We start from the raw sequence: 22,657 nt of genomic DNA on the forward strand, positions 1-22,657 counted from the left end.
TCAGAGGAGAAACCTGGAAATCATCCCAGATGCTAACCACCTCAATCTGTCAGTAAACGGTACAGCTTCAACTCCTTAAATATCTCTTGCTATATTTTCCTCTATTCTTTCCACCTACCATTGGCTTATTTCTAGATTACTGTTCTCCCGGCAGCCAGTTACTCCTTTGCCATTTTCCCCCCCACTACCACTACAGTTACATTTCTAAAGAAAAACGAATATGCTTAAAATCCCTTCTTCGTTCCTAGTCACGGTGTTCACAACAGGGAAACAATGAGTTGCCAAATGAGATTCCTGTTTTCCCTCTTGCCTATTCCAGGGCCTCCAGAGTGAAGGACATGAAGTTACCGAGAGAGCGTGCTCTCTCGGGATCTGAGGCCCTGGCCAATGCTGCTTTCCTTCCACATCCGGCCACCCGGTCTGTTTCCCAAGTTCAGCCTAAGGGTTCTCCATTGCGGAGGCTCTTCCTGTCCACCCTCTCCCACCCCCACCAAAGTTGGATACCTGTTTGGGTCCCTGTGCGTTCCCCCCCCTTTTTTTTTTTTTCCAGAGAATAACAATTTAGCTCAAGAGAGGAAGGGAAATCGGGGTGGCGGGGGGGGGGGGGAATAGAAGAGACATTTTTAAAAGCGGGTTCGAGTACAAAAATGTGTTTTGAGGGTAACTCTTGGAGGCTGGGGAAGTAAGTGCGCCTCTCCGGGCCTGGCTTCCTCGTGTGTATAATGGGGATATGAACCCCCACCCTCAAGCCCCTCCACGGGATAGTGTTGGTACAAGGTTGGGCAGAGCAACAGTCTATTCCCAGGTAGCGCCCGAGCCTGTCACCGAGAGTGGCCCAAGAGGGCTGCTCACTAAACAGAGAGCGCCGGACAACGGGATGCTAGGGCGCGCCGCCACACCGCGCGGGGGGCTCCGCAAGGCCGGCGGGGCCGCCCCCACGCCGCCCGCCGCGGCGCAGGGCCGGGGTCGCGGGTCGGGGTCGGGGTGATCGCGGCGAGGCCCCTCCCCGCCGGCTGCCCGCCGCCGATCAGACGCTCCCTCGGGCCGCGCCCGGCCAACGCCCGGCCGGCGAGCCAGCTCCGGACATCCGCCTCCACCTTTCCGCGGGGCCTCGGGGCCTGCCCGGGCGGCGGGTCGGGGGCCGCGGCCTCCGGCCTCCAGCCTCCAGCCTCCAGCCCGCCGCCGCCGCGCGCGCCGAGCGCACCTGACCCTGGCGGGCGGGGCGGCGGGCGGGGCGGGGCGGCGGGGCTGACGTGGCCCGCGGCATGGAGCGGGCGTGATTCATCAGCCGCCGCGCCGGGCCGGAGCGGGGCGAGCGCAGCGGCCGCCTAGGCGCCCGGGGCCGGGCAGTGGCGGCGGCGGCGTTCCTGGCCGGGCCTCGCGCGCGCTCCTCTCGCTGTCGGTGGCCGGGCCCCTACGAAGGTCAAGATGGAAGAGATCCTGAGGAAGCTGCAGAAGGAGGCGTCCGGGAGCAAGTACAAAGCCATCAAGGAGAGCTGCACCTGGGCCCTGGGTAAGCGCGGGGCGCGGGGCACCTGCCCGGCCGGTCGGCGCCCGCGCCCCTGCTCGCCGCCGCCGGAGGGCCGCGCGGGCTGGGGCTGAGCCGGCCCTGATGCGTGGGGGGGTGCTTCCGCGGAGCTTCGGTGATGGATGCATTTCGCGCGATTTGCGAGAGTTGCCTCAGTGATTAGATGTGGGATATGAGAATTTTGGTTCGGGCGTTAGCATCCATCCGCCTCCCCTCTGGTCTGTATCTTCTAGTAAACCTTAACGGGGAACGGCCGTCTTCCCCGCCAGGAGGCCCCCTTTTCCAGATCCCCAGCAAGGTGGATGATGGTCACCCATCTCCGAGTTAGGACCACCAGCCGGTGCGAATCCAGGGGCCCGATTCCAAGCGCCTGTGGGGAAGAGGGAAGTTGAACCAGCACCCCCCGTCTGGAAACACTGGCGAATGTGACCAGCCAGGAATGGCTTATTTGATTTGATTTTCCAGATAGAGGCCGGCTTGTTGAGTATTGGCTTCCATGGTTATTGTACATGAAGAATTACGCACGGGTGGGATTGTGTCACGTCTGCAATTCTGTTGTGGTCTGCCCTTCAGACAGGTGGGATTTTAAATTTGTGAGCTATGCAAGCATTGAAATAAGTTCCAGGTGGCACATTTGGGTTTCCCATCAGACCCAAGGGGCAGAACTCCACCTCAGAGAAGACCAAAAGACATTCCAATTAAGCAGGAATTTGGGCAATCAAAATTTTGTTTCTGGTTGGGAATGCAGAGGGATCAGGAGCATGCCTTGGGTGATAGTGATGGGAAGAAGGAAAGGCCGAGGAGAAACCAAGGCAGCCCCGTGGGGCCCTGGCCTTGCCCAAGCCTGCATGTGATTCCTCGGTTGCCATTCAGGTACAAAATAAAATTACATCTCTTTCTCTCTTGACCAGAAAGCAGTCAGTGCTTGTTATGACACCGATGTGGTACAACCTGAAAAGAGATAAGTGCCGTTAGCAGGTTTGCCTCTAGATGTAGAATCCGATGATGTTTTAGGCAACTCTGTTAATACTTAGAAGATCCGAATTCACATGTGTTGGGCGTGTGTGTACAAGTAATCATAGCAATATCATTTTTCTTTAACATCTGCCTATCATCACATTTTCTACCAGGAACTTTATCACGTAGGCAGAACTTGACCATTGTTTACTGTTACAGAAATATGGACCAAATATAAATGAGCAGCGAGGCTCTTAAAGCCACAGGACTATTTTTGCATTGCCATTGTCATTCAGCAGAGTGATTCAGAGCTAGATTCCCAAATGCCTCTAATGAAGGGTCACAGATGGCTGAGTAACATAATAAAGCAGGGCTTGACTGCGCTTTAAACATGCCATTCCTTGTGTTCGTTATTATTTTGCTGTAAGTTAAGCAGATTTAGATAACAGGGAAGAGAAGTGTAATGTAGTATTTTTAATGTTTAAATTTTGATACTCAACATCTTGTTAAGTTATACGGCAGTGTTGCTGAGTTTAAGTCCTTGAACCCACCTGGGAAGTAAGTAGACTATCTGAGTCGAGCCTGGAGTCCAGCCTGATTATAAGAGCGGATGTGATTCCTTTCCCAGTGACTGTTCTATAGTTACCAACAGGAGACGACAGTACACGAGATAGTTAAGTAACAGGGCCTGGCATTCGTTGTACAGGTTGAAATGAGTAAATCAGGAAAACATCAAAAGAGGCGGTCATGTGTGTGGGGTTAGGGGTTGAGTGGTGGGAATTGGTGTGAGCTGGTGGGCTTTTAAAGTAGATTTGAGGGGCGCCTGGGTGGCGCAGTCGGTTAAGCGTCCGACTTCAGCCAGGTCACGATCTCGCGGTCCGTGAGTTCGAGCCCTGCGTCAGGCTCTGGGCTGATGGCTCAGAGCCTGGAGCCTGTTTCCGATTCTGTGTCTCCCTCTCTCTCTGCCCCTCCCCTGTTCATGCTCTGTCTCTCTCTGTCCCAAAAATAAATAAAAAAAAAAGTTGAAAAAAAAAATTTAAAAAAATAAAAAATAAAAAAATAAAGTAGATTTGAGTTGGGATGCCTGGGTGGCTCAGTCAGTTGAGCGTCTGACTTTCACTCAGGTCGTGATCTCGCAGTTTGTGAGTTCAAGCCCTGCATCAGGCTCTGTGCTGATAGCTCAGAGCCTGGAACCTGTTTCGGATTCTGTGTCTCCTTGTCTCTCTGCCCCTACCCTGCTCGTGCTCAGGCTCTCTGTCTCTCAAAAATAAATAAAAACGTTAAAAAAACTTTTGATTAAAAAAAGTAGATTTGACTTGGAAAATAGGTAAGCTGTGGAGTCCTTCTTTTCTTCACTTATTTAGCAAACATTTATGAAGGCCTCCCCTGTATTGAGCGGTGGGGATATAAGGACGAGTAAAATGCTTCCTCCCTATAAGGAGTGTGTTAGAAGGGCATGTCGGAGGGAGAAGGCAACATGAACAAAGGCTATATGGTTTCCTGTTCTCTTTCCCACTCCAGTCTATGTTCCACCGGTCCACCAATTTTTTTTCTTTTTTTTCTTTTTTTTTTTTTTTACTGTAAACACTTTCCCCTCCTCAACCTCCATAATTTCTGTCTAGATTAAAGGGTAAATTCCTTAGAACATGCTTCAGAATCCAACCCTGGCTGTTCTTTCTTACTGCTCCCCCTACCGAGGGTTCAATAAACCACAAACACTTCCTTGAACACGCTGTGCCCTGCACACTCCTCTGCCTTTACTCATGCTGAGAATTCCATTTCCAGACTCCTAAGGCCCACCTCACAGAGGAAGCATTTCCTGAGCTCTTCAGTTGAATCAGTTTCTCCTCTGTGTTTGGAGCCCTGCCCTCATGACCGTCTTAGAGCACCTGCTACTTTGGGTTATAGTTGGCTGTAGCTACTCTTCTAGGGCCAGGATAATTGAGAAATATCATAGTCAGGAGACCAAAAGCAAATGAAGAACAAAGGAAAACAAAACCCTGATTCAAGTTGATTTAAGCAAAACAATTTATTCAGTGTATTAACTCACTATCCCTGGTGAGGCTAGCTGTGGGGGTGAGTTTTGTTCAGGAATTAGACGCTGTTCAAGGACCTTGTTCTGCTCTTTTTGGGGTGACTGACATGCTCTACGTGAGTCTCCATGGCTTTGGGCTTCTGAATGATCACATTTAGACCATCTCATGAGAAAGAAACATTAGCACACTTGGACCATCTGAGGGGAGAGGGATCATCTCCCACTAAAGCCATCGTGGGAGAGAAGAGTCATTTCCACACCTAGTCCATCTCAAGAGAAAGGAGTTATCTCCCGCTTGAACCATCCTAGGGGAGAGGGGTCACCATGACGTTTAGCCTGTCACAGGAGGGAGGAGTCATCTCCCACTGAAACCATCTCTATCACAGGAGATAGGCCATTGCCATATCTAAACCATCGCAGGAGAAAGAGGTCATCTCCCACTTGGCCCATCATCCAATTGTCTCAAGAGACTGGAGCTCTTCTAGCCACTCCTCCCAGTTTTGGGTTTCATTTGTTCTCTCTTGATCCTGAGGAGTCACGTGTGTACCCGAACCAGTCCTCTAGCTAAGGAATAGAATGGCCTAACTGGCCTAGGCCTAGGCTACAAGGCTTAATGAAATCTCTGAGTCAGAAAGGGATGGTTTCCTAAAAACAAAGGTAGCTTGCTGTTTCAGAAGACAAGGGAGTGGATGCTGGTCAGCCAAAACAACAAAGGTCGACAGTGTAGACAAGTGCTTCTTGAACATAGGGACTGTTGCTGATGTTTCTTTGTGGCTTCTGCCCCTGTAGGAGGAGAAGCAGATGTTCAATAAACAAAGTCCATTGGTCACTCGTTTGGGTCTTAAGTGATATTCATCTTTTTTTCTATTTATAACCTTATACTCATTTTAGAACATTGAAAAATGTTTGTACAGCATAAAGAAAAAAACTAATATCACTTGTAATCTCAACACCCAAAAGAACATTAATCACATTTTGGAGTATTTCCCTTCTGCAAAGGGTTATACTATATATGGTGGACTGTCATTTGTTTTTGTTTTTTAACTTTAGTTTTTTGGTTTTATTTTCTACTTTGTTATTAACACTTATCTGAAAATCAGTTTTCTTTTTTTATTTCTAACGATTTTTTTTTAAGTAATCTCTACACCCAGTGTGGGGCTTGAACTTACAACCCCAAGATGAAGAGTCACATGCTCTACTGACTGGGTGAACCAGCTGCCCCCGAAAATCAGTTTTCTTAATGGTTGTGTAACTACAGATAAGGAATATAGGTATGTATCTTTCCTCTATTTTGAGTGAACGAGGTTATGTATTTTTCTTGTCAGGGAGACAAGGGTCTGACTAGGGAACAGACAAGAATAAGGGAAGGGGTCAGATTGTAGACCGAGGAGAGAATAGCATTCTCCTTCAAGAACTGGCAATCCCAGAGGCATGTGAGCCGGGAACGGCTGGATGGGATAAGATGTCAGAACATCAGAACTGGAAGGGTCTATGTCTTCATTTTAGAAACTTTTAGTGTTTTACACATGTCCGGGGACTTGTGTAGAATGGATTTGGAAAATGGAGGAGAGGGGAAAGAAAACTAGAGAGAGGCTGGGACGCCGGGTAGGGGAAGAAGAGTCCATTCACTGCCATCCTTCCCTCCACCTTCCCACCTACTTTTGCTTCCAGCCACAGTTTCTGTTATTCTCGCAGCCACACACTTCTTAAAAAGTCTCTGTAGTGATCGTGTCCACATCCCCACTTTCTACTTACCCTTCAGCTCACTGCCATCGGACTTCCTCCTTCATCATTCCACCAACGGAGGGTGAAGGCTAAGGTATACAGACCTCGGTCCAGCAGGGCGCTCTCAGCCCCACAGCACATACCCATGGACGCCTGACCCTGGCCTCCAGGACCACCCCCTGCCAATTTTTATCACGCCTGGGCGGCTCAGTCTCCTTTGCCAGCTCCAGCATTTACCCCTAGCCAAAATGTTTGAGTTTCTCAGGAGTTATCCCTGAGCCCTCTTCTCTTACCTCCAACCCCACTGGAGTGGAACGCAGCCAGACCCAGGGCTCCTTGTTAGCAGTTGTAGGGCTGGGCACTATTGAACATCCTGAGTTGAACAGAAACCCCTCTCTCTGATGAGGGGAACTACAATGATTTGGTTGTTTCGTGTCAAACCCTCCTCTTGGGGAACGGCATCAAATTGTCCCGAGCACTGGCCCCTGCCCTGCTAACTGGAGGCCGTGCTGACGCGAGTGGTCTTGGATATGCTCCCTGCACATGCATCTCAGGGCTTCGCTTTCTTGTTATCATGTCTCATCCTAACGACAGACCTCAGTTCTTCCCATTCCTCTGTTGGCCTTGTTGGCGACAGCATAACCGACCCTGCTGATCCCATCTTTCTGTTTTGCGGATCCTCTTGCTTACGCCTACTGTTTGTCCCTGTGGCCACAACAGACCCAGATCCTATCATCACGTTTTGGACTGTTCGTACTCCTGAGTCTCAGGGATACATCTCGTGTCCATTTTTCCTTCTGATCTTTTAACAGGCTGGGAGAAAGTTTCCTCCTCCTCCAATGAACATGGTTCACGTTGACAGGGCTCGTCAACCCTAAACGATGAAGAAAGGAGTCAACGCAGTTTGAGCTGAAAAACTGGGAACAAATTGGAGTTTGTGATGTTGGGATTTCTAATAAGAAATATATATTTGGTCTTTGTCCTGGCTTCTGGCACGGAGCCCCTAAAATCCTTGAATTTCCTAGGTGAAGAGAACCAGAAAGTGGTTTGTGCCACGTTAGTGAAGTGACCTAAGAATGGGGGCCAGTTGCCAGGAGAACCTGCAACTCTGTGTTTAGAGAGTTGGAATTTTTAATCCCACCCCAGACGTCCAGGGAAAGGAGAAGGGCTGGAGATTGAGATTGGTCTCCGATGGCCAAGGGTGTCATCATTCCTGGGTGATGAAGTCTCCATGAAAAGACCAAAAGAACACAGTGTGGAGAGCTCCCGGGTGGGTAAACACACGGAGGTGTGGGGAGAATGGGAACCTCGGAGAGTGTGGAAGCTCCACGCTTTTTCACCACACCTTGACGTATGCATCTCTGCGTACCACATGTTTTCACTAGGCGGCTCTGTCTCCTTTGCCAGCTCCAGCTGGCCATTCCTGGGTCATGTCCTTTTATAATGAGCCAGGAATGTAGTGAGTGAAATGTTTTCTCTGAGTTCTGCGAGCTATCCTAGCAAATTAACTGAACCCAAGGAGGGGGCCATTTAGACCCTTCAACCTACAGCCGGTCAGTCAGAAGCCCAGGTGACAACCTGGATTTGGGATTAGTGTCTGAAGGGGGGGTGGGGTGCAGTCCTGGAGGACTGAGCCCTTAACCCGTGGGATCTGATACTCTCTCCAGGTAGATAGCATCAGAATTGAGTTAAATTGTAGGACACTCAGCTGGTGTGAGAGAATTGCTTGTTCATATGGGGAAGCCTCCCCCCTCCCCCTCCCCCTCCCCCTCCTCCCACATACATCAGAATTGGGTGCAGAATTGTTAGAGCTATTGAAATAGAACAGTTTTTAGGTTGGGGGGTGCGCCTGGGTGGCTCAGGCGGTTGAGCGCCCCACTCTTTCTCAGCTCAGGTCATGATCTTGTGGTTTCATGGGTTCAAGCCCCACATCAGGCTGTGCAATGACAGTGTGGAGCCTGCTTGGGGTTCTCTCTCTCCCTCTCTCTGCCCCTCCCCTACTCACGCTGTCTTTGTCTCTCTCAAAATAAATAAATAAGCTTAAAAAAAAAAAAAAGAACAGTTTTTAGAAAAAGAATCGTGTTTCATTTTCTCTACAATTGGAGGCAGAAGTAATGTATATAATCCACAACAATGGTAAAGTATTGAACATCCAGCCTGAATTCATGAGATTTAAGAGTGAGCCTCCTTTCAGTATCCCTAGCTATAGGGCGATTTAAAAAAAGTTGAATATATCACGTCATAAGTGTGCGTGAGAATAAAGAGATGTCGCATAAAATGCTTTGTCAACTGCAAAGTCTCTCACAAGTATAAATTATTATTTAAGGGTATTGAAACAGTATTTTCAAGGAAATAGCTTTCCTTTCTATATTTACTATTAGTTTTTTAAGTTTATTTATTTCGAGCGAGAGAGAGAGAGAGAGAGAGAATAAGTTGGGGAAGGGCAGAGAGAGAGAGGGAGAGAGAGAATCCCAAGCAGGCTCCACACTGTCTGTGCAGAGCCCAGTGCGTGGCTGGAACTCAGGAACCACAAAATCAACACCTGAGCTAAAGTCAGATGCTTAACTGACTGAGCCACCCAAGTGCCCCATTATGTTTTAATTGAAGTTTAGTCGACATACAATGCTATATTGATTTCAGGTGTACAACTTAGTGTTTTGACCATTGTATACATTACAAAATGTTCACATTTAAGTGTGGTTACCATGTCATCATGCAAAATTATTAACATATTATTGACAATATTCCCGATGCTGTACTTTTCATCCCTGCGACTTACTTAGTTTGTAACTAGAAGTTTGAATCTCTTAATCCCCTTCGCCTATTTCACCCATCCCCCACACCCCTCCCCTCTGGTGAGCACTAGTTTGCTCTCTGTACGTGTTCATGAGTGTATTTTTGGTTTTGGTCTATTTTGTTTTTTGGATTCCACATAGAAGTGAAATCATGTGGTATTCGTATTTGTCTGATTTATTTCACTTAGCATAACGCCCTCTAGGTCCGTCAATGTTGTCACAGATGTCACATTCTTTTTTATGGCTGAGTAGTATTCCATTGTATATATTATACTATATCTTCTTTACCCATTCATTCATTGAGGGACACTTAGGTAGCTTTCATATCTTGGCTATTGTAAATAATGCCGCGATAAATGTAGGGTGCATATATCTTTCCAAATTAGTGTTTTTGTTTTCTTTGAGTAAAGGAGCCCATAATAGTGGAATTAGTGAATTGAATGGTAGTTCTATTTTTAATTTTTTGGGAAACCTCCACACTGTTTTTCACAGTGTCTGTACCAATTTACATTTCCGCCAACAGTGCACAAGGGTTCTCCTTTGTCACATCCTTGCCAACACTTATTTCTTTCCTTTCGGATTCTAGCCATTCTGACAGGTGTGAGTTAATATCTCACAGTGGTTTTGATTTGCATTTCCCTGATGATGAGTGACATTGAACATCTTTTCATGTGTCTGTTGGCCATCTGTATGTCTTCTCTGGAAAAATGCCTACTCAGATTCTCTGCCCATTTTTAAATTGGATTATTTGTGTATTTTCTGGTGTTGAGTTGTATCAATTCTTCATATATTTTGGATATTAACTCCTTAGGAGACACATGATTTGCAAATATTTTGTCCCATTCACTAGGTTGCCTTTTGTTTTTGTTGATGGTTTCCTTTGCTCTGCAAGAGCTTTTTAGTTTGATGTCATCCCAAGAGTTTGTGTTTACTTTTGTGTCCTTTGTCCTTTCTCTGCTTTTTATTACAAGAATACAGCATTTTAGCCAGTTAGCCAATAGGTTAAACTGGCATTCCAGTTCAGGTTAAAAATTTAACTATTCGTTTTGTATCTCTATAGGGAAATATATCCTAATTTTAAACTTCTTTAAGGGCGTCTTTGGAGCTATCAAGGGAGAAGGATTTTGAAGTATGGATAACTTGCATGCAGCTAATTGAGAACTGACCAATTTATAATTATAGGATTTTCTAGGGGGAAAAAAAAACTAACCATGATATTTATTTGCAGATTAGCACTCTATACATATTTATTTTTAACTTTGTAATTTTCCTTCTGCAGAAACCCTGGGTGGTGTGGATACCATTGTCAAGATCCCCCCACACTTGCTGAGGTAAGGAGACCGGAGTTGTATAACATAGTGAAAGTAAAAATCTCCTACTGGGTTTCCCTGAAGGCCCAGATAATCGTACTAGCTTATAGCCTTTTACTTGTGGACCAATGGCTTTTTTACATCCATGAAATGGGATAGATCATGAGGTTAGCATGATGGGGACCTGATTGTGGTGATTTCTAGGTATCTGTGGAATGAGTGAAGTCAGTAATCGGAAAGAAACAGCTGAGGAAGTGAGATGAAAGGATAAAATTGGTCAAGGAGAAAAATGACTAAAACCTCAATAAGAATGTAGCCAGTGGACAAAGTCTTTGACCGTAGATTGGGAAATGGCACCCCCACTGGGGAGAAGCAGCCCTACACCCTGTGGGGTGGATCTAACTCCCACCAGCCCCTTGGCTGAACACTATCTCACAAACTCTGGCCACCTACAACAGCCCTGAGATGGTGAGTCTATTTTCCCCACCTTCTGGACAATTCCCCATCATCCTTCATCAATGAGAGAAATGCCCTCTGTGGGAGATTTGGAAAGAACAAATAAGAAAGTTGCCCATAATTACACCACCTAAAGGTAGCCGCTAAAAACAGTTTAATAGATTTTCTTAACAGACTTTTTCCTACATATACATATTTTTATAAGTTAATATGAAATTTTAATTGTTTGTTTCCTGCTTGTTTCTTCAGCCCATGTCATATGAAGAACATTTTCTAATGTCAATATATGTTCTTCAAATTAAAATATTGTATATTCTTCCATTATATGGCTGCTCTAACATTTATTTAATAAGTTTCTTTTAAGTTTACTTATTTATTTTGGGAGAGTGAGAGAGAGTGCACAAGTGGGGGGAGGGGCAGAAAGAGAGGGAAAGCGAGAATCCCAAGCAGGCTCTGTGCTGTCAGTGCAGAGCCTGATGTGGGACTTGATCTCATGAACCGTGCGATCATGACCTGAGCCAAAATCAAAAGTCGGATGCTTAACCAACTGAGCCACCCAGGCACCCTGGTAATTTTCTTAGTATTAGACCTTTGGATGGTTTCCAGATGTTTTGGGACATTATTAAAAATATTGAACTTACAGTCTTTTGTTGAGTATAGTCCTAAACTGTCAGGACATAATGACTTATTAGGCGTTTTCCATATCTGCAAGTAGAATGAACAAGAATTATGATTCTGTGTCTTTTAAAAATTTATTGCTTCTCCTATAGCATCTGCTGCAAGCTGATATATTGTAAGGAAATTCATGTGTTTATCAAACCACACGTACTTTTGTGTGCATAAAGCTAAATGGACAGAATGGCTGCCAGCATCGCTCTTGTCCAGGGGGGCTGGGGGTGGTGTTTCAGCTGGGGTACCCATGCACATAGGAGAACATGAAGACTCTCCTAGAGATACGAAGGCATAGGTAGTTTAAGGAAGATGATTTCCTGGTCCTCATTATCTATAGGTGCCCTTTCCAAAAACTGATTTTGCCACATCTCCTTTTCTAGCCTACCTATTATAGTCCCTCTTCTTCCCCTTGAGCAAGGAAAGCATCGCCATTACCCATCCCATTCTGAATCTTACCACGGTATGTTCTGCGGGGGTGCAGAAATGTCTTCCCCCAACAAAGGACTGTGAAAATACTAGTGTTTGTGTTGGTAAAAGGGATGAATGTAATGACCAGACCACACATCTTTTTGCAGGTTAGTTTTTACTTCTTGGCTTTCAGCAACATTGAAGGAAGACCTCTTCTAGTTATAATAGACAAAAAAAGATGTTTTGATGCCAAGTCTCCTTCATTCTTATGTAACTAAGTTTTCTTACTGCTTACATCTGTAAGAGTGAAAAAGTCTAGAAATGATGTTAAATCCCACCTTATTCTAGCAATAAGGGATACTCATCCATAGATATATGAAGTAATTGAAGATAAAAGTAAACAAGGCCTACCGATCTGTTTCTTTAGGAATGCATTTCTGATAAAATTATACTTTTCGTGTTAACTACATTAACATTCTTATATATAATCATTAATACTGTTTGTATCAGTTAGGTGCATTCATAATGGTACCTCAAGCCAGAAGAAAAGTAAACACTTTTAAGCCTCATGAGCACAGGAGACTTTTAAAAAATCACTTTGTATACATTTTATACACAGAAATATAGTAGGGAGATTAATAAAAAAGCTCTCAAGAATTGAAACATATTGGGGCGCTTAAGTAGCTTGGGTGGTTGAGCATCTGGCTCTTGATTTTGGCTCAGGTCATGATCATAGGGTTCATGGGATCAAGCCCTGCATTGGGCTCTGCTCTGACAGTGCAGAGCCTGCTTGGATTCTCTCTCTCTCTCTCTCTCTCTTTCTCTCTCTCTGCCCCTGCTCCATTCATGTACAGTGCCTCTCAGAATAAATAACCATTAAAAACATAATTAAAACATATAATATTGAGAGAAAATTAAGTTGGGGAAGCAGAATGGAAATACAAGTTCAAGGAGAAAAGAGAACAATGTAGCATCTTTTACTCTGAAGAGTTCACTCATAGGAGCACCTCAGTGGCTCAGTGGGTTAAGCATCTGACTTCAGCTTAGGTCATGATCTCAAGGTTTATGAGTTTGAGCCCCGCAGCAGGCTCCATTCTGACAGCTCAGAGCCTAGAGGCTGCTTCGGATTCTGTGTCTCCCTCTTTCTTTGCTCCTCCCCAGCTCGTGTTCTGTCTCTCTCATAAATAAACGTTAAAAAAATTTTTTTTTAAGTTTGCTCATATACTTTTTTGATGGATGAAGCTGGTTTTCAAATTGGTGCGGTATTTCGATTTCATTAATACATTTAAATAAGTGATATGTTTTAACTGAAAACTGTAATAATTCCAATATGCCAGAATTATAGCCTTTTCAAGTAATTAAAATTACGACGAAGAAATGTAAATGTCAATTTAAAATATGGGCAAACCAGAACTTTACATTTTTCTTAGTGGCTATTGGAGCCAGAAAGGCTCTAAAAGCTACTTCCAAATCCAGAGAGTGGTTGAACCTGACAGCTGAGCTTCCTGTGGTTCTGGGTCTGAGATGAGAGCTCTGCCTATGAGTGTTAGGCCTAAGAACATAGCAGTGATACCAGAAGAGGCTCCTGGCCTACTGCTTAAGAATGTCCATCAAAAGACAACTGGTCTTTCCCAACTCTTGGTGTGTGTGTGTTGGGGCGGGGGGCAGATGAGTTAGAGAAAGTGTGGTATTAACGGAAACATGGTTGGTCTCCGTTCAGCCATGTCATTTAACTTTACTTCACCCATGGCCTCAAGATTTACCCCGAGCCAGCTTGCCAGCTTGTATAACCTGTAGAAGGGGGTCACCAAACTGGTGGCAGGGATGGTGGACCAGGAACTGTGGATGAATTCTATCTATATCTGTATCTGTATCTGTATCTATATATGTATCTGTATCTATCTATCTATCTATAATGTGTTTTCGTGCTTTCACCGTTGTTAGCAGATAATTCGGAGTGTTTATCCTAATGATAAAGAGCTGGTGATGCCATCCTTGTGTGCAAAGGAATGTGTTTGTATTCCAGGCGTGCAGTGAGGTCTATCAACCATTTTTGTACAGAGAACTAAACCATATAAATGAGACAAAGCAGATGTGAGCCTTGCACTCAAAGGTTTTATAGTCAGAGGGAGGAGGATAAAGAAATACCTAGCTGGAAAACACTGTTTTTGTGGTAGCGACTGTAGATTTATGGTAGATTTTATATATATAAGGAGGTTTCGGTCTGACTGTGATTCACAATAGTTGGGAGGTTTTTAAGGCCTCTTTCAGGGTATAGGAATAAGCCATCATTAGGACAAAAAAGAGCCATTGAATCAATATTTGTCTGATTTCCTATTTCCCTTTATCATAAGGGGAAGTGATATAGTGAGATATGCTGTAATGGGCTTTTCTTCTTTTGTTGTGAAATCAGTCTTCCTTTGATTCTTTGATTCCACTGCCAGGAATTTTTAAACCGAGAGTACTTACTCTGTCCAGTTATTTAAGAGGGCGTCTTTCTATTGTTTGAGTACCTGCTCAAAAAAAAAAAAAAAAAAAAAAATCTAGTGACTGTAAATATTTGTGCATAAGAATTTGGATACGTTGATTATTTGTCTTCAATTATGTTTTAAATCTTTTTCTTCAATTATATTTCTATTTAGTATATGGTAAAGAAAGCAGATTCATTAACTATGTCTTGTATTCTCCTGATTTTATATTTCAGATTCAGTTTCCATTTCTGATAATCACTTAGAAGTGTTTATTTGCAGGTATTTTGTTGTTTTGGAAAGGGCAATAGGGAATAATTCAAATCTCAAGGACTTTTGCTGTGCTGTTTTTCTTAAGTTTTCTTTTGCCACTGATGGATTGCTTTTTATGATAAATATATTAACATCGTGATAAATCATTGCTAATATTGCTTCGCTCAATTGCATATATTAGGAATGATAGCTCCGATCAGAAGAAGACTGAAACCTCGAGAGACCTATGGTCGTATTACTTCTGTTTTACCATTGATTGCTCTGAGGACTCCTTGTACAAACCACAGTAGTCCAAAGTAGACTACTGTCACGTGAATGATTTTAGTCACAGTGCCCTATTCAGTCATGTGTAGGGCATTGTCGGGGGGGAAGCCCCACCATAAAACATTGTAGGTGAAGTTGAGGAGTGATCAGAGGCATTGCCTGTTTCCCCCTCAAGCTCCTTCATTGAGCCACTGTCCACTCTCCTGGTTTATAAAGTTACCAGCTGTAGCAACAGAGATAGGCATTCATGCAGAGTGCCGGTGAGATTCAACGTCAGGGATGGAGGAAGCTCCAGGGTGACCTTTCCTGAGTTTGTTAGTAGACAGTTACGTGAGAATCATTCTACCTTCTTGCCCTAAGTCTTGATTTTGAACTTGGGAGTGGAACTTTAAGAAGTCCTTATCTTCCGCCATGAGGAGCCCGTACCCTCACTGTCTTTGCTCCTCGTTTGCTTCTTCTTAAACTTCAGGCCTTCCGTGTCTTCACAGGGTCGAAAACCTATGAATTCGTGGGCCATCACAGTGTCCCTATACTCAGGAAGGAGGTCATCAAGTAGCTCAGGCTCTTCCTTTGATTGGGGTTTCCACTTCCAGGTCCTACTTGTCTGATAAGCAGAAGGCAACTTTCGGTGCTTCCTAATTGGGATAGACTTGGTGAACTATCTCTGACCAAGTCAAGTCACCACTAATAGTCCTTGACTTCATTGTTGTTAGCCACTGGTTTTTCCGCCAAGTGATAAATTAGCCTGGGAAGCTACTGATCAAGAAATATTAGTAGCTAATAACACAAAACGTTTTCTGGTCTCTGACACTTTTCTACTTTATCTTCTCACCCCCTAAACCTCCTTGCTTTTTCCCTGTGGTTTGGGAATCAAGCGATATAACCAAAGTAGCCTGGTCATTTACGGACTCTTCAGGGCTACTGTGGTTTTTGTTATGAATATTCAGGTGTGATGTCTGTGTTTTGTGAAGCTGTCACCAGCCTTGCCTGGCGGGGAGCACCTGGCTTAAGCCTACCTGGAGTTACCACAACTTCTGGAATGTTCAGCTTCTTGCAAGTTGATTCATCAGCCATCCCCCTCTCCATACCCCGCTGTCCTTGCCGTGGCTTGGTTAAGATGATACCTGCTTCCGTCTGATCTTTTTTTTCTCAGAAATGTTGAAGAGTTTATATTATATCCAACCCTAATTGTGAAAAAGAAAAGGGTTCTTCTGTGGACCTTTCAGTACCATTGTTGTATGCAGTCACTGCCTCTTCCAGATCATTCTTTTTTTTTTTTTTAATGTTTATTTTCAGAGAGAGGGAGAGTGTATGCATGCATGCATGCATATGTGCACACATGAGTGGGGGAGGGGCAGAGAGAGGCAGGGGGAGAGAGAATCCCAAGCAGGCCCCACACACAGTGTGGAGCCTGACCCAAGGGCTCGATCTCACAAACCATGAGATCGTGACCTGAGCCAAAATCCGTAGTCGGACGCTTAGCTGACTGAGCCACCCAGGCGCCCACCAGATCATTCTTGACCTGCTGGCACATTCCTAAAAAATGTTCTTCCCTGTCTCATGGAGTTTTGCAGTGTTCTTCTGCTTCTGAGCTTTGGCTGGGTGTGGTCAGTCTCACCCAGAGACTGGGCCAGAATGGCTTGCCTGCTGTCTTTTCTAGTGGATTTGGAACTCCAAATTCTGGTGGCTGTGGATCTGGACATCTTCACATAACTCTACATAAATCTGTAAGGAGGATGCTTTTCACTCCATGCCGAGGCCCAGACACGTTAGGCCACTACAAGTTTGATGTCTTGGTTGAGCTGCCTGGGTCTCTGACAAACTACTCTGCCTCCCCTGTCAGATTTCCAAGAGGTTCACTCCCCCATGACCAGGAGCAGGTGAGGTGAGTGAGGCTAAGTCAGGCAAGTACAGGGCCAGATCCTGTCTTTATTTAAAATTTGGCATTTCGTTTGCCATGGAATTTTGGCATTCATTTCGAGTTTTTAAAATGTGGCTTTAAAGCACCTCACACCAATCAGAATGGTTAAAAAAAAGAAAACAACACAAGACACAACAAGTGTTGGTGAGGATATGGAGAAAAAGAAAAAAAGAATACATATATATTCACACACACACACACACACACACACACACACACACACACAATGGAATATTACTCAGCCATAAAAAAGAATGAAATCTTGCCATTGGCTACAACATGGATGGATCTAGAAGGTATAATGATAAGCAAAATAAGAGAAAGTCAAAAAGGCTTTCATTCATATGTGGAATTTAAGAACTAAAACAAGTGGGAAGAGGCCAACAAAAAACCAGACTCGTAACTATAGAGGACAAACTGATGGCTCTAAGAGGGGAGGTGAGTGGGGGGGATGGGTGAGAGAGTACACTTAGGATGAGCACTAAGTAATTTAGAGAATTGTTGAATCACTATATTGTACTTCTGAAACGAATATAACACTGTGTGCTTGTTATATTGGAATTTTCAAAAGGAAAAAATGTGGCATTAGAATATTATTGATCTTGCTGATTGAGTTTTTTTTTTTTTTTTCTTTTTCAACGTTTATTTATTTTCGGGACAGAGAGAGACAGAGCATGAACGGGGGAGGGGCAGAGAGAGAGGGAAACACAGAATCGGAAACAGGCTCCAGGCTCTGAGCCATCAGCCCAGAGCCTGACGCGGGGCTCGAACTCACGGACCACGAGATCGTGACCTGGCTGAAGTCGGACGCTTAACCAACTGCGCCACCCAGGCGCCCCAACTGATTGAGTTTTTTAATGCTCCCTAAAATTTTGTGCCCGAGGCCAGTGCCTCACCCACCTCACCCAAGTTCCAGCCCTGCACTCTTAGAAAGTTCTCATGGCTGCTGGGGCCATCCATATTCAAATCAAGCTTTATTCTGCCTCCTCTAGATTACACAGACTGTTTCTTCTGTCCTGCTTTGGGCGGAGCCTTGGCAACATGTACTATCAGGAAAAACTGCTCTTTCCTAGGACGAAGGCTGTGCTCAGTAAGACCCTACTTCCAGGATACACTCTCCCACGTGTACTAATGTTTTACTGAAGGCATTTCCCAGCACCTGTTCCTCCTCCTTCCTGGGCCCATCTCAGAAGCTGAAATAAAGCTTGCTTGTTACAAATCTTTCTTCTGCATGCCAAAGCTTAGACTAAAGCAGGAGATCTGAGGTGTTTCGTTAGCGATCCCAAACTCCCTTTATATGGGGCACTAAAACATGAGGGGGGCATTTTCTGACCTGCCCTTTTCGTCAAGATTGTCCACTGAGTGTCATAACACACAGGCTTTCTCACTTCATCCTCCTACTTCTCCTTGAAGGCTGAGCTGTGTTTGCTAGAAGTGATCTTTCTCTGTGCCCTCGCTATACATAAATCTCTCATGGCGCTTACCCGTTGTATCGGCAGTTGTCTAGGGGTTCTGTTCTGAGACCCTATCCTCAAGGAGTTCATATATGTAAATTATTCATCTTTTCATCCCTAGTTCGGTGCCCTGTAAATGCTTGTAGGATGAAACTGCTTCTCCACACTGCCGTACATATCCCAGGGGACCTGTACCCTCCTCTCCAGAGGCTGAGGAAACATAGTATTTGAAAGAATCCATACCAGAATGGAATCTCAACTTTGGCAATAGAACTTCTCAGATCTCATTGGCTGACAGGGGGAGGGGGTTGGTCCCAGAGAGTAGAACCAGAAGCCTAGCACCCAATCCATTGACCTCAGCTAGTAGAGTCTTAAATTCCTCCCTCTCTCGTCAACCAAAGCCCCAACTAGCCTGACGTGTATTAGATCAGGGGTTGGGAGTTGGTTAATGTGCTGGGCCAAAGGACATTGACTCTCCAAGGGTTTCAGCTCTCATTGGCCCACTTGGAAGAGGGAAGCTGCCTGCCCTGCCACACTCGCAACATGAATTTGACTGTGGAGTATTCCTGTTGTAAAGAACTAAAGAACCTTCACCCCCATCCTGTTCTAATCCAGGATTTGCCCCTTCTCTTAGCCCAGGTTATTTACAACAGGACTGGTACCGATGAGATAAAAAGGTCCAGGGAACCCTCAGCCTGTCTTGTTAAAAGGCAGCCAATGGCAATGAACCTCTTGTTGGCATTTCTTAGTGCCCCTTTGACAGCAATCCCAGACATTCCCCCGGCCATGGCCCAGCTGCCTTTTGCTTACCTTCTCTGTGATTTTTCACATCCAATCTCAGCCTAATTACTTTTCTCCTGCCAGTTGTTATTCCCAGAAAGACTCTAACAGCCCTTCTTCCCATTTGCCCTTGTCTGTGTCCCCCACACCTCTCCTGTCCCCACCCTGGCTGAGCCTCTGCCCAGCCTTCTGCTTCATTTTGCCTGCCTGGTCCACATCCTTTTCTCAACTCAGATGTTGGCACATTCCTCCCTATCTTGATGGGGGGCCCTACTGATCTTTCCTGCAGGATGGGAGCACATTCATCAGCATTTATGCTTTGAGAGAACCATCCATAATAGCTTTCCATGCCTTGTATGGTTTCATTTTAATTGCCTTTCTGCTGCTTTGATCTATTTTAGTGTTTTAGTTCTGTTTTGAACCCTGGAGCCACTTCTACAGGATGTGCAAAATTTATGTTTGTTTTTTAATTGAAGAAGTCACCGTATCCACATCAACTGGGAAAGACTGTGATTTAAAATGGATGAGGACTGGGGCGCCTGGGTGGCGCAGTCGGTTAAGCGTCCGACTTCAGCCAGGTCACGATCTCGCGGTCCGTGAGTTCGAGCCCCGCGTCGGGCTCTGGGCTGATGGCTCGGAGCCTGGAGCCTGTTTCCGATTCTGCGTCTCCCTCTCTCTCTGCCCCTCCCCCATTCATGCTCTGTCTCTCTCTGTCCCAAAAATAAATAAACGTTGAAAAAAAAAAATTTAAAAAAAAATAAATAAATAAAATGGATGAGGACCGCAAATACCTCAATAGTGGTTTTTGGCAGGCAGTTTCAATCTCATCGTTGTTTCTGCCTTTCTTGTATCTTGGAGAAGTTGTTGGGCTCCCCTTGCTATCCTATGGTCAAGAGAAGGAAGCGAAGGATGTTCTTGTAGAATTCCCAGGTCCTGTGTTCAGCTTGTGCTAACTGAATGGAGGCTGTGGCCTAAGTGCAGGGTAGGTGCTGCTTATCAGGCTTCCAGGCTATTCCAGGTGAATTGCAAACATTTGTGCTTCTCACGGGTTTAAGCTCATCTTGAGGGCTCCTCTCTTTTCTGGCTTCTGCCTTTCTTCCCCAGTACAGCTGACTTCCCTTGGCAAAGGCATGCAAATGCAAGTAAATTTTGGCTCTGTTGATATTTTGCTGGTTGTGCAATAGGAAAACAATTTTTTTAAAAAAGAAGAGGTTTAAGACAGTTTGGTTAATCTAAGCCTGGCTCATTTTCAAGTTGTAGAGAATTCTTTGTGTCAGCAAGTCATGAAAGGAAGGAAGGAGACTCTGTCAACCTTGCTGGAGGTGGATAGGGACCATTTAAGGGAACAAGGACTTGCCCTGGAGCTGACCTGGTGTTCCAGCTTCCTGGGAGCAGGCTTGCCCGAAACAGGTGAGCAGAATGACATTTCCCTGTTGGCCACAAATATTGGCAAAAGGAATGGGGCATGTGGAGAAGCCTTTAGCAGCGGGGATGCTGAAATCCTTGTTAGAAATCAAGGTGCCCCAAAGATCTGATTTCTCTTTCCTTCCCCTGCTGCTATGGGAATCAAAGAGTATTCCTGTCACCTTTAACAACAAATAGCATAAGTAACAATACTATACTATTTCCTCACTTACAAAAACCTTCTTCTGTGTGTTATCTGCCAGCCCGTAGGCCAGTCCTAATGGTTTTGTGTTCTATTCCCTTTGATAAGGAGGACCTACAATTAGCTCTCCATTATAAAGCTTCTCCTTGTTAATAGCCCCTGCCCTAAAAGCCCCTGTAAATGATGCAGTCAATTAAAGAAGTGGATAACCCACCCAAAGTAGGATGTAGGGGATCTTGGGCTTGGCTGATATTTTGGAATGTGAACCAGATACTATTAATGCTTGAGAATAGCCATGGCCACTCATCACTCCTTTATGCCAGTTGATGTTTTTATTTTATAGCCCTTGGTTCTAAAGGGAAGTGTTGCAAGGAAACATAAAACTCCATTTTGAGAAAAATATAACCATCTAATCACAAATTTTCTTTCTTAAGCCTCTCTCTCTCTCTTTCTTTTTTTTTTTTTTTTTTTTTTGAATGGTGTGAAGGTAGGCTTTTTATTCTGTTTGGTTTTTATAATTAAACTGTGCCTTATAGGCGATTCAGGTCCAAATTTCCTGCTTTGTTTCAAAGTATGCCTCTGAGAAATTGTTTCTATTGATGGGTTATAACAGTGGATTCCAAGAGATGGGCAGGGACTGGAGGTTATTGATTCGGTGATGGAAATGGTTCAGTGAGTTGTTTGTATGTCTCCTTTTCACCCCGCAGGACTTTTTTTCTACTGGGGAAAGCATGGCGCAAAAACTAAAATCATATTTAGTTTCTTTGGACACCTTCCTTTGTCGAATATTTTATATTTTTTCTCTTTTTGTTTTACTGCACATTTAGGTGTGCAGCTGAACTGTTGATAAATCTGTACGACTATGTAATGACACAACAATACCCAGGTGTATCTTTTTCAAGTTAAGTCCAATAAATTTGACCCTGGAACTCTCCCTTTACCTGTTTGATAGGCCAGGACTCTGTCAATGCGATGCCTCTTGGCATGCTTACCAGGCTTTGTATTTTCTCAACTAATTTCGGGACACTTGAGAACACAGGTTAACATTTCGAAAACCTTCACTGTGTGACAGGGCCTCTCCTCGGTGCTATGCATCCTGATCTCTATCCTGACGGCGCTTTTGTGAGGGAGGCAAGGGAGACGCTGAGGTTTTGGAGAGACCGGCCAAACTCCTCAAGCTGGCCTGGGGCAGAATCGGGACTGTGCTTGACTCCAGAGTTTACTGTCTTAAACTCTGGTGGGGTATTCCCTCTGCCATTACTGACTTATCACAGAGGTTTATTTTTTCTTATTTGTAACTTACACGCAAAGCTGACATATAGAATATTAAATTTCATGCAGTAAATGACTTGATGAAGCACCATTGTTGGAAAGAGCTCTTGGGAAATCTGTATTTAGCTGCTGCTCACTCACGAGAGCAAGGTACTAATGTAGGAATACGGATAAGATCACCTCGCGCTGAAACAACTTTAAATGCAATCTCCAAGGAGTCAGGGCTTTTAAAAGAGGGCGTGTCATACATTCAGGCTGAGGGAAGAACCAGGAATGATTAGAGCCATTGAGATTAGTGTGTGGACAGGACTTTGCCAGGAAATGACCTAAATTGACTTTTCCTCCTTGTGAGGCAGAAGGAGACCTTAAGATCAAAGACTCTGGTCTGGAATTGATGTGAGTACCCACCGGGGAAGCCTGAGTCATTACGTAATTAGCAAACCCTTACCGCTCGGAGCTTCTGCTCACTTGACTGAGGAAACTGCTAAGCAGCAGCTAAGGTGGTCTCTTTAGGGAGGGTTATGCCGCAGGAGCCTGCAGAATTACCGAGAGGAGATTCAGTGCAGGACTGATTTTTACCGAGTTAGGCCTAAACTGAAGAAACGCATCCAGCATAGATCACGTTCAGGTGGGAGCAGACCTGGACTAACTTTTCATTTAATGAAGTCCAGAGAGAACTATTGTATTTTAAAGTTGGGGGTGTTTTGGCCTCTGAACCTGTAACTTCCCCGTT

General features: G+C 44.8%; 1 protein-coding gene across 5 annotated transcripts in view; it reads left to right on the forward strand.

The window, feature by feature from the left end:
• The first annotated feature begins 1,308 nt into the window (after positions 1-1,308).
• The window catches only part of ARFGEF3 (ARFGEF family member 3), a 184,220-nt gene continuing 162,871 nt past the window's right edge, over positions 1,309-22,657 (forward strand). For 4 of the 5 annotated variants that reach the window (XM_045499782.1, XM_045499783.1, XM_045499784.1 and 1 more), the window contains exons 1-2: positions 1,309-1,513; positions 10,320-10,371. In XM_045499782.1, the coding sequence (XP_045355738.1) occupies positions 1,429-1,513; positions 10,320-10,371 (137 nt within the window). In that variant the 5' untranslated portion in view covers positions 1,309-1,428. Of the gene's footprint in view, positions 1,514-10,319; positions 10,372-22,216; positions 22,321-22,657 lie in introns of those variants that run through there. The other variant, XM_045499785.1, reaches the window with a different exon arrangement.

Source organism: Leopardus geoffroyi, chromosome B2, assembly GCF_018350155.1.
Source record: "Leopardus geoffroyi isolate Oge1 chromosome B2, O.geoffroyi_Oge1_pat1.0, whole genome shotgun sequence".
In the NCBI taxonomy this organism is placed as follows: Eukaryota; Metazoa; Chordata; class Mammalia; order Carnivora; family Felidae; genus Leopardus; species Leopardus geoffroyi.